The sequence below is a fragment of the Aquarana catesbeiana genome, linkage group LG01, assembly GCF_042186555.1.
Source record: "Aquarana catesbeiana isolate 2022-GZ linkage group LG01, ASM4218655v1, whole genome shotgun sequence".
Classification (NCBI taxonomy): domain Eukaryota; kingdom Metazoa; phylum Chordata; class Amphibia; order Anura; family Ranidae; genus Aquarana; species Aquarana catesbeiana.
Window position 1 is genome coordinate 951,446,208 of NC_133324.1, and position 12,750 is coordinate 951,458,957.

Here is a 12,750-nt window from a genome sequence, read left to right on the forward strand (position 1 = left end):
AGGAGGACGCACTACACTAACTTGTAGCTTTAGTTGAACACTGTGCAGAGGTCGCACTACACTAACTTGTAGTTTTAGCTGAACACTGTGAGCAGGACGCACTACACTAACTTGTAGCTTTAGCTGAACACTGTGCAGAGGTCTCACTACACTAACTTGTAGTTTTAGCTGAACACTGTGAGGAGGACGCACTACACTAACTTGTAGCTTTAGCTGAACACTGTGCAGAGGTCGCACTACACTAACTTGTAGTTTTGCTGAACACTGTGAGGAGGACGCACTACCCTAACTTGTAACTTTAGCTGAGCACTGTGCAGAGGTCACACTAAACTAACTTGTAGCTTTAGCTGAACACTGTGAGGAGGACGCACTACCCTAACTTGTAGCTTTAGCTGAACACTGTGCACTACACTAACTTGTAGTTTTAGCTGAACACTGTTCAGGGGTCACACTAAACTAACTTGTAGCTTTAACTGAACACTGTGAGGAGGACGCACTACACTAACTGTAAATAGTCTAGCTGCCTGACTGTGGTACTAATAGGATCAAAAAAACACCAGCAATTTTCTTCAGGTAGCTGTAAATACTGTAACAAGACAAGCCTGCCTGTCAGTAGGAAGATAACAGGAACGGATCTAGCTAAAATGAATACAGTGTATATATATATATATATATATATATATATATATATATATATGCAACACCTGGGATGCATATATACACAATACACTGTAAGTGCAGCTAACTCACTGACTGTCCTGCCTAATCTAACTAACTCAAATGAAATGACACTGTCTCTCTGTCTATCTAAGCACGCCGGAACACACTACACAGGGCCGCCGTGCAGGCGGCCTTATAGTGTGTGGGGCGTGTTCTAAACCCCCTGAGCCATAATTGGCCAAAGCCACCCTGGCTTTGGCCAATTACAGCTCTCTCTACCGACGGCGCTGTGATTGGCCAAGCATGCAGGTCATAGTGCATGCTTGGCCAATCATCAGCCAGCAATGCACTGCGATGCCGCAGTGAATTATGGGCCGTGATGTGCCACACGAATTTGGCGCGAACGGCCCATATCGTTCGCAATTCGATGAACAATCGAACAGCCGATGTTCGAGTCGAACATGGGTTCGACTCGAACACGAAGCTCATCCCTACTCTCAAGGCCAGCTTTATGCATATACCAATCTTGTGATGCCATAGAATACACAAGAGGAGAGGGAGGAGGAGGATGAAGAAGAGGATTCTCACAGTTTTAGGCATTGAAGCAGAGAAAGACATACATCAAACCTTAAGAGATGGTTTTCCGTCCCCAGAACCCTTGTGAGTAGTATGTGGCTGGTAGGGGGCAGTTCCAGATACTGTAATCCTCAGTGACCTTGAGGACTCTGCTTCTCCTGCCTCTGCAAACTTGCAGTGCATGGGCTGCCTCATTCTTCAAAGCCTGCGAAAGGACCTGAGAATTTGTGACATTAAGGAGAAGGATCACTATTGGTTGGCAACCCTCTTTGACAACTGTACAAGAGGAAAGTCTCGGAAGTCATCCCGTTCCTACAAAGGGAGCAGAGGATGAAATATCTTAAAGGACACTTTGAAGAGAAGTTTATGTAATGCCTTTCCTGACTCTGGTAGGTTACAGTCTCATGGAAAAGCTAGTTTTGAGGCTTCTGTTGGACAAGAGAGTTGATGATCAGCTGAGTTACTGGGTCATGAGAATAGACCACTGGCCAGAACGTGCCCAGTATGCAGTCAAGCTGCTGGGCTATCCTGCATCCAGCATGCTTTCCGAACAGCATTCAGTGCTGCTGGAGGTTGACAGCAAGGCCAATTCTTGCTTTCATCAAGAATACCTCTATAGGGTTACGGTTTGAAGGCACCACCAACACCCAAAGCCCAATTTTTCTGCACAGTGTTGGACCAGGGCATATTATTACAATTTTTGACAGCAAGGCCAATTCTTGCTTTCATCAAGATTACCTCTACAGGGTTACAGTGTGAAGGCACCACCAATACCCAAAGACCAATTTTTCAGAACTTATTACTTCTATGCAAAGTCTGCCAAACAGACACCAGAATTTATCCAAAAAATCGCTAATATTTTTCAAACACACTGGCTCCCCAAGCCATTGTTTATAAAATAAAGAAAGCTTGGAAGGAGATTTTTTTTTTTCGCTGCAGCAGGTTCTAGGCATGATACTTTACAGGTAGACTAATGGGACCCCCCAGACACCATATTAAAGGCATTTTTCATTTTTATTGTTTCACTTATAGCATCAGTAAATCACTGCAAATTTTAAAAATATTTTTTCACAAACTTTTTTTCATTTATACATGTCCCCCAGGGGGGTACCTGGACCCCCATACCCTTTACATGCCCAATAAATTGCATATAAGCCTTCAAAATGGGCACTTTTGATTTTCCCAATTTAGGTCTTACAGACTTCAATGGGGTTCATTGTTCGGCTCCAAACTTTTGCAATGTTTGAAAGTTCTGACGTGAACTTACCCGGGGGGGTGTTCGGCCCACTTCTACCACAATTACCGGTGTTGAGGCATCCAACCATATATCTTTTACAGGAGATATTGAATCCTGTGCTCTCTTTTGAATCCCCAGGCTTAGATGACTGATCTACGCTTTGCCTTTTACCAATTTTTTTTGTTGTACCATATGTTTTATGGAGGCTTCTAAGAATATTGATCTATGTCACAGCTTCAATGACATCATGAAGGGGTTAAGTGAGAGATATATACTAAGTGATAACCATGGTTGGAGATGTCCTGGTTAGGAATATGAAGCCACAAGCCTTCCTCTACCACTCTTTTGATGCCACATATTTGACATTTTCACAATTTCATGAGCTGAACTTTTTAAAATTGATTATTTTGCCAACTAGTACTGCCTCTTGTTAGCTTCCCAACAAAATATTCTTATCTATACATGCTTCCTCACCTCCTTCCCAGTGCAGGAGTCTGCATTTGTGTGTGTGTTTGTGTGATCATAATTGTGTGTGTGTTTTTATTTCTGTTTATACAGTATCTCACAAAAGTTAGTACACCCCTCACATTTTTATAAATATTTTATTATATCTTTTCATGTGACAACACTGAAGAAATGACACTTTGCTACAATGTAAAGTAGTGAGTGTACAGCTTGTATTGTGTTGTCACATGAAAAGATATAATAAAATATTTACAAAAATGTGAGGGGTGTACTCACTTTTGTGAAACACTGTATGTGTGTATATGTGTGCAGAGCAGTCAACCCATCACATGACACACTGCCGAGTATTTCAACTTATCACATCACACACTGCAGAGTATTCCACCCATCCCATGACCCACTGAAAAGCATTTCACCCATCTCATGACACACCACAGAGCAATCCACCCATCATATGACACACTGCAGAGCATTCCACCCTTCCCCCCTGATACACTGCAATGAATTCCACCCATCCTATGATACACTGAAGAGCATTCCACCCATCCCATGACACTGCAGAGTATTTCATTCAGTGGCAGACCTACCAGGGTCCTAAAGGTCGCATTTGTGACCAGGCCCTGGTGTTCCGCCACTATGAGTGGCTCCAAGGAGGCAGGAAGGGGGCCCACTGCAGGGTCATAATAAAGGGCCCCATGATGGGAGCGAAGGGGCACGGGCATGGAGGGAAGGGCCTTGGGACCAGTGAGTCAGGGGGCTCTTCATGGTTTTTCACACTGGGGCTTTGAAGGTTCTGGTTACACCTCTGGGGATACCCATGTAGTAGATACAGCTACTCCAGTGATCTCCACTGGCTTCGTACCTAGTTGCTGCCCTGCTGCATTGTGAACAAGAGTCAGGCCTCTTGGCATGTGCAACATTCATATATCTCATGGTATCCGGCATACCTGGAATTCAACTTTAACAGCTAGATTACAGATTGCCCACGGAGAAACATACCTACACAATCTATACTATTTTTTTCTGCTAACTCTGGGCACTAGGCCATTTCCATCTAATGCTTCCCTTTCCTGGCACCCCATGGTAGCCTTTATATCTGAAACATGGTTCAGCATATACTTCTAAATCTCTATTTATACCACGGGTTTCCAGATTATAGCCCCTGGGCCACATCCAGCCCCCCCCCCCGAAAAATGTTATCTATCCAACAGTTGATGTGCACAGTGTGGGGATCCTGATCAGTTGGTCTCTGCTGATGTGGGCCTTGATGTAAAAGGGGGCTCTGATAGAGACCCTGATATCAGGGGGGACTCTGATTTAGATACTGATGTAAGGGGACATGGGGTGACTCTAATGGGGACTCAAATGTAAGGAGGGACTCTGATGGGGTCCCAAACATAAGAAGGGCTCTGATGGAGACCCTAATGTGATGGGATTTTGATGAGGACACTGACATAATGGGGACTCTGATGGGGATTCTGATGTAATGGGGATTCTGATGGGAACACTGATGTAAGGGGGAACTCTGATGGATATACTGATGTAAGGGGGGACACAGATATAAGGGGGAAATGGATGTAAAGGGAGACTCAGTGATGAGGACTCAAGTGTAAGGAGGAACTCTGATGGGGACCCAAAAGTATGAAGGGCTCTGATGGAGACCCTAATGTAAGGGGACTCTGATGCAGACACTGATCTAAGGGGGACTCTGAAAGGGGTACCCTGATGGGAATACTGATCTAAGGGGGCACTCTGATGTTGGGAACACTGATGTAAGGGGATTCTGATGGGGACTATGATTTAAGGGGATTCTGATGTAAGAGAATCGACTTTTATGAGAATCCTAATGTAACGGTAGACACCTGAAGTGCATTCTGATGTAGGGGGGCCTCTGATGTGGACCCTGATGTAAGAAGGACTTCTCTTTGTTTTACTTATGTCCTTTCTACTTTGTTTGGACTGAATCATATCATGCTGATCCCTAAAAAGCGAGTCAAGTAAAATGCATTCATTCTTTATTCATTTATTTATAAAACAGATTTTTTTCAGTCTGCGATTATTCGATTATTTATAAAAAATATAATGTGCCCTCATATTGAAAAGTTTGGAGTCCCCAATTAATATCAATGCTTGATCTCAAAACTCTTGTACCTGTTGTTTGTAAATAAATATTAAAAAAAAAAAAAAAAAAATATATATATATATATATATATATATATGTGTATATATATATATATATATATATATATATATATATATATATATATATATATATATATATATTTATATGTTTATTAAATATGATAATATTTAAAAAAAAATAAAAAAAGAATTAAATACAAAGTTTTGTCTAGGGTTAGACTTTAAATAAAACAACTCAGAAAACATAAAGTATAATTTTCTGGTCCACTAAACAAACAATAATGTATTCTTCTCCCCCTTTCTACAGTTTTATCATAATGAATTTTGTGTGCTGTGTTGTGCTACAGAAATTCGTGGTATACTGTGACTAAATACACAAAACACACATTTTTTTCAGATTGCAGCCTAATCACATGACTGAGTGTAGCAGAAGGGGATTGTATGAGTTAGACAGCCTAGGTAAACTATATGAGTACTGATGCAAGCAAAAAATATACAAACAATAGTCACATAGAAACACTGAACTATCCAAAATAGTAAAAAGCTATTCATTCTGATTATTGAGCAAAACGTCACAACATGAGCACCTGTACAGGGTATATAAAGACCAGGTCCATCCAGCCGTATACCAGAGCAGGTTTACAGGAGCACACCGATAAGCCAAGCAAAATGGGAAAGGTGAGAAAAATCTATGAATAATGATGAATAAATCTGTTAGCAAATTAGAACAATTGGCAAATTGCTAACGTTTACATTTTTTAAATATTTTTATATTTTTGTATATTTTTTTTATTTTGTATATTTTCATATTTATGGTTTGATATATGCATACCACATGATACGATGCATAAACTGAATGCCAAGATTCTTGATTTGTGTGATTAAAATTTCTGTATCACTTCTTGATTCTATCAATATTCCTTCCAATTAAACAAAGAATACTAATTCAGGACATTCATATCTAAAGCACTTAAAGCCCCCCCCCCCCCCCAAAAAAAAAAAAAAATTGTGCCCACCCAGCCCGTACATATATGAGCATAAAAATATACCTTGCCTACATGCATGGCCGTCTTTAAGGCAGGGCAAAAGGGGCAGCTGCCTTGGGCCCTGTCATTGTTGTGGGGCCCAAAGCAACTTCCTCATACTTGCCAACTATCCCAGCTTAAATTCCCTTGTCCCTTGAAGTTTTAGTCCCTTGCTGTGTCCCGATATCTCAGTGTGAAGTGCTGCTACTAATGCTGCCCAGCTCTGCCCTATTGTTGTGTACAGATGACTCACCTGCAGACCCTGTGTTTACATGTAAATTACCATCATTCATATGTGAATAGCTGCATATGGTGGCATTGATATACACATAAAGGCGGCATTCATATGTATATCATGCCCCCTGCAGTGAGGAGATGATGTGCTGTAACTCCTAGCAACCAATAAGTGAGCAGTATTACCGTACAGTAATCTCTAGCAACCAATCAACAAGCAGAATTCATGTGTTGTAACATCTAGCAACTAATCAGTGAGCCGTAATGTGTGCTGTAACCTCTAGCAACCAGTCAGTAAGCGGTAATGATACGCTGTAACCTCTGGCAACCAATCACAATCGCTGCCTGATCTGATACAGTAAACTGATTTTGAGTCTAGCTGCTATTTATTGTATGTCTCAGAGCAGGTGGAAAGCGAAATTGTATGGGGGGGGGGGCAAGAAAACATTTGCCCAGGGTCCAATCCATATTAAAGACGGGGAAAAAGAAAACTCAAACTGCGCTAGGGTAAAAAACAATAAAACTTAAACCCATTCAAAACTAAAAAATGGATAAGCACGTGAAAAACAGCAGCAATTCTGCTGAAAATGAGAAAACCTAGAATCGCGCTAAACATAAAGTGAAGTGTATTCTCATACACCGACCAATTCCATGAATGGTCAAGTGAGTAAAATAATATACATAAAGTAAAATGAATGCAGGATATGGACAATCAAATATTGGACAGCCCCACCTTGTCATGTGGGAATGTCATACCTATAATTCCAGTGACAGTGTCACAAACAAAAATATGAGGTATAACCACAGTGAGTGTTCAAATAGGCTTAGTAAATAGGCTCAAATAGACAGGTAATTTTTCTCCTTCATTGATGTACACTGATGAGGCTACACTGATGGGCACTGATAGGCTGCACTGATGGGCACCGATAGGCTGCATTGATGGGCACTTATAAGGCGGCACTGATGGGCACTAATAGGTGGCACTGATGGGCACTAATAGGCGGAACTGATGGCCACTGATGAGGTGGCACTGGTGGGCACTGATACGTGGCATTGGTGGGCACTGAGAGGAGGCACTGGGTGGCACTGATGGGTGGCACTGAAGGGCATTGATAGGTGGCACTGAAGGGCACTAATAGGTGGCACTGATAGCTGGCAGTGATGGGCACTGATAGGTGGCAGTGATGGGCATTGATGGGTGGCAGTTTATGGGCACTGATCGGCACTGGTAGGTGACACTGATAGGCAGCACTGCTAGGTAGCACTAATGAGGCACCACTGGTGGGCATTGATAGGTGGCACTCTTGGGCATTGATAGGTGGCACTGATTGCTGGCACTTATGCACTGGTGGGCACTGATTTGTGGCACTGTGGGCACTGGCAGGGGGCACTGCCAGGCGGTACTGGTGGGCACAGATGAGGCAGTTTCGCCTCTTCCTCTTCGGGACCGATGTCCCTTGCACAGAAGCCGGCGATCGTCTTTTTTTTCTCCAGAAGCTGTCAGCGTGAGGAGAAAAAAAAAGGATTACCAATCGTCTGTTTACATCACGTGATCAGCTGTCATTGGCTGACAGCTGATCATGTGGTGAGGGGCCAGGATCAGCCCCTTACTCCGATCTCTGATCACCTGAGTCTCATTGACTCGGTGATCACAGTGCGTGCCACGCACATTTTTTTGCTAGAAAATTACTTAGAACCCCCAAACATTTTATATATATTTGGGAAAAAACACACTTTAATGAATTTTATTGCACACAAACACAATATAATGCCCAATTTTTTGATAAAATGTAAAAGATGATATTACGCCGAGTAAATAGATACCTAACATGTCACGCTTTAAAGTTGAGTATGCCTGTAGAATGGCGCCAAACTTCGGTATTTAAATTTCTCCATAGGCGACACAATAAACATCTTTACAGGTTACCAGTTTAAAGTTACAAAGGAGGTCAGGCACTAGAATTATTGCTCTTGCTCTCACAATCATACCCCACATGTGTGGTGCGATCATATGTGTGTGAGATTTACAAATGCGTACGCATTAGCACGTAAAAACTGGAGAACTGGGCACTTTTACATTTTTTTTTTAGTTTTATTATTTATTTTATCTAAAACTATTTTTTACACTGTCTCTTTAATTTTTTTGTATTAATGAATTAATTAATTGCTATTCCTCTCACAAAGGATGAACGGCATACCTTGTGACAGCATTGACCTTGACAGGTCCTCTTTATGGAGGAATCTGGGGTTTATTAGACCCCAGATCTCTCCTCTGGCCTCCAATGCAGCCAGACATAGATTGGTCTGGTCGTCTGCTTTCCTGGCCGCTAATGGCCAGGTTAAACAAAGCCCCTGAAAACCAGAAGTGAAAAAATTCTCGTTGCTTCTGGTTTCCAGGGTCACGGAGATGGAGAATTTCAGTTCCTCTCTGTCTGGGTATTGCAGCTGTTGCCGCTGACTGCAGCGCTCCAAGGTTCTGCAATCGGACACGAAAGCTTGGAAAAGGCAGCGGTGAGAGGGGGACCCCTTTCCGCCGCCCGTAGAAGGGATCGAATTGGCTGTTCAGCCACTCAAATCACTTCTGCTTAGAAGGCGCTCTGTGGCTGAAAATTTTGATACTGTAGCTGCAAGCATTATCCCGGTATAAATACCCCAACCCAAGGACGCCCATGGATGTCCTATGGTCAGGAAATGGTTAATGTATTTTTTACTGGAAATTTGCACTTGATAAACCCTTGCGCAAAAATTTCACAAATAAATTGAAACCATTACTATTTTATTCTCCAAGGGTCTCTGCTTTCAAAAAATATATAATGTGTTGGGTGTTTAAAGTAATTTTCAGGCCTAAAATGTTTTTTTTTTTTAAACGTCTTGAAAAAAATGCAAAAACGGCAGCAAGTGGGTTAAAATGTCTTTATCACTTAAATGAAGTTCCTGGAAAAAGTTCCCCTACAAAAAAGATATACTGCTGAATCTTCTCTTTCCACTTTACAGATCATCTTCTACGAGGACAGGAACTTCCAGGGTCGCTCCCACGAGTGTCTCTCTGAATGTCCTGACCTGTCCTCATACTTCAGACGCTGCAACTCCATCCATGTGGAGAGTGGGAACTGGATCCTGTATGAGCTCCCCAACTACAGAGGACACCAGTACTTCCTCTATAGAGGAGAGTATCCTGACTTCCAGAAATGGTTGGGTTACAGTGATTCCATTAAGTCTTGTCGCCTCAGCCCCCAGGTAATAAAAATAACAGCTAAAATGTTTACTTTGGTAAAGAGAAACACAAAGTCTTGCACAAACCCTACATCTGGGTCATAAAAGTGGACCTTCCATGGCAAGCAGAAGGTCAGAGGCCAGGGTCGAAGTATATATTCTTTTTTTGGGTGAAGTTCAAATTAAAATTGTAAGTTTAGTACTGCAGAGATAACCACTTGTAATTTTTTTGAGTATGAACTTTTTTTTATTTTGTTCTGCTATGATTTGTTTTAACAGCATGAAGGTTCCTTCAGAATCAGGATCTACGAGAGAGAAGACTTCAGAGGTCAGATGATGGAGTTCACTGAGGATTGCCCTCATGTATATGAGAGATTCCGCTTCCAAGACATTAATTCTGTCCATGTCCATGATGGCTACTGGATGTTCTATGAGGAGCCCAACTACAGAGGACGTCAATATTACCTGAGACCTGGAGAGTACAGGAGATACACCGACTGGGGAGCCACGAGCCCCAGAATTGGGTCCTTCAGACGTCTCCACCACTCATACTAAAGTCATAAAAATTCATGATCACTACAATAAAGTTGATTTAAAATGACCTTTTTCATTCCATTCCACATATATTTGGCTGTAGTTACAAAAACTACCGTACTATTCTTGCAGCGTCACAATTCAACGGGTAGAGGAGAAATTAGTAATAAACACAATTTAAAAAATGTAATTTACCAAATTAAACTAAGGACAACAGGTGACAAATATCTTTTGGAAGTACTTTAAGTCCTCCTATACAAAATAGATCTGTGTGCTTGTATAAGACATTAGAGTGTCATTTATGAATTTTTATCAAATATCTACTTAACAAAATACAAATTCAATCTTAATGTAGCACAGCCCCCTTGGGAACTGCTTGGATTTATCTGCTCATCTGCATTGCCATGACCCCGTGAACATTTCAACCCACCTGACACTTTGGGTTCAGACATCATTACAACACCTTTAAGTAATAAGACAGCACTCAAGACGTTTATATTCTATGAACAATTACTGGGAAATTTCAGTTAAGATATGGTTGTGAGGTAATAGTTCAACTGAGTTTGAGGTTAACAGCCCAAACGCAGCTCATTAATTGTATCCAATAAGGTGTAGTAACAGAGTGGTAGTATATCTTGTGGAGACTGTAGCTAAAGGTACTTATGTAGAGTGTTCAAATCAAGGTACAGTGACGTGTTCCCTAGGTAAAGCTCTCTGTGCACAGTGTTCCAGTGAAACAACAAAGGAAAGGTTTGCAAAGATGACTCAGGCGGAAAGAGAGCGTGGGGCGGGTCTCTGGCGTCTTTTATAGCTCTCCCCAGCAATCTCCCTAGTGGTAGCAAAGATCCCTGGAATATGTAGTCCGGGTGTATAGTCGTGCAAGGGAACAGCCATCTGATAGAACTACCAATCCCAAAATCCCTTTGGTTGGGCTCACACATATGATGTCTGTCTAGTAACGCTGGGCACTAGAGGGATAATTTGCTATGCAGATAGGGCAGGGAATAGCTGTTTGTTGCAATGGTAGTCCATATTGCTACATTAAAATAAACGTATGTTTTAAAAAAAATGGTCAGATATAGCTACTTTACTGTTAATTTAATCCTATCATTAGACATTGAATAAGTTAGTTGAGATTGATCGTGATCATGTCACACCAACAGCCTGTATTTTATAAACACAAGAAATCTTACAGAATGCAAATAGACTATTAAAACTGTAAAATTACAAAAAAAAAGCAGCTTTTTACTGCAGTTCTCACTTTTTAGTTTGGAGTTGTACCAAATTTTAAAAAGACTTAGTTATTAACCACTTCAATACAAGGCACTTATACTCCCTTCCTGCCCAGACCAATTTTCAGCTTTCAGCGCTCTTACACTTTGAAGGCCAATTACTCAATCACGCAACACTGCACCCTAACAAAATGTTTTAATTTTTGTTCTCATAAATAGAGCTTTCTTTTGGTGTTTTTTTTATCTCTCAATTGGTATTTAATCACCACTGGGTTTTTTATTTTTTGCGTCATAAGTGAAAAAAGGGCGAAAATACATTCTGCTACTCCTCCTGAGTATGGTGATACTACATGTGTGTGACTTTTTCACAGCCTGGCCACATAGAGAGGCCCAACATACAGGGAGCACTTTCAGGGATTTTAGGAGCATAAATTACACATTTAATTTCCTAACAACCTATTACACTTTTGAAGGCCCTGAAGCACCAGAACAATGAAATTACCCGCAAAATTACCCAATTTTGGAAAGAAAACACTCCAACGTATATTCTATGAGGCATTATGAGCCTTTTGAATAGTTCATTTTTTTCCTCAAGTCTTTGGAAAACGTTGAAAGAAAATGAGACTGTATTTTTTTTTACACAAAATGATCAATTTATAAGATATTTCAAACACATAGCATGTATATAGCAAAAATTGCAACCCAAAATACATTCTGCTACTTGTCCCAAGTATGACGACACCAAATGTGTGAGACTTTTACACAGCCTGGCCACATACAGAGGTCCAACATTGAAGTAGTGCCTTCAGGTGTTCTAGGAGCATTAATTACACATCTCATTTCATTCCTACCTATAGCCCTTTTGAAGGTCCTGAAGCACCAGGACAATGGAATTACCCACAAAATGACCCCATTTTGGAAAGCAAACACCCCAAGGTATATTCTATGAGGCATGGGTACTCGGGTAATCTGATGGGCTGCATATAGGTACTCAGGTACTCTGATGGGCTGCAGATGGGTACTCAGGCACTTTCATGGGCTGGTGACAGGTACTCAGTTACTCTAATGGGCTGGTGACAGGTACTCAGGTACTCTGATGGGTTGGTGACAGGTACTTGGGTACTCTGATGGGCTGGTGACAGGTACTCAGGTAATCTGAAGGGCTGCAGATAGGTACCCGGGTACTCTGATGTGCTGGTGACAGGTACTCAGGTACTCAGATGGGCTGTGACAGGTCTCGGGTACTTGGGTATTCAGATGGGCTGTGACAGGTGCTCAGGTACTCAGCTGGGCTGTGACAGGTACTCAGGTACTCTGATGGACTGTGACAGGTACTCAGATGGTCTGTTACAGGTACTCAGGTACTCTGAAGGGCTGTGAGAGGTACTCAGGTACTCTGATAGGCTGTGACAAGTACTTAGGTACTCTGATT

The 12,750-nt window shown here is 41.6% G+C and overlaps 1 protein-coding gene across 1 annotated transcript; it reads left to right on the forward strand.

The window, feature by feature from the left end:
• The first annotated feature begins 5,673 nt into the window (after window positions 1–5,673).
• Window positions 5,674–10,144, forward strand: LOC141121809 (gamma-crystallin-3-like). The gene is made up of 3 exons (XM_073611530.1): window positions 5,674–5,758; window positions 9,334–9,576; window positions 9,832–10,144. Exons 1-3 carry the CDS (start codon window positions 5,750–5,752, stop codon window positions 10,105–10,107), a joined length of 528 nt encoding a protein of 175 aa, XP_073467631.1. The 5' UTR covers window positions 5,674–5,749; the 3' UTR covers window positions 10,108–10,144.
• Window positions 10,145–12,750: the final 2,606 nt, after the last annotated feature.

Excerpts from the sequence above, each read along its gene's own strand:
- LOC141121809 (XM_073611530.1), top strand. Across the intron at positions 9,577-9,831 it reads CTTGTCGCCTCAGCCCCCAG|CATGAAGGTTCCTTCAGAAT; the intron begins GTAATAAAAATA and ends TTGTTTTAACAG.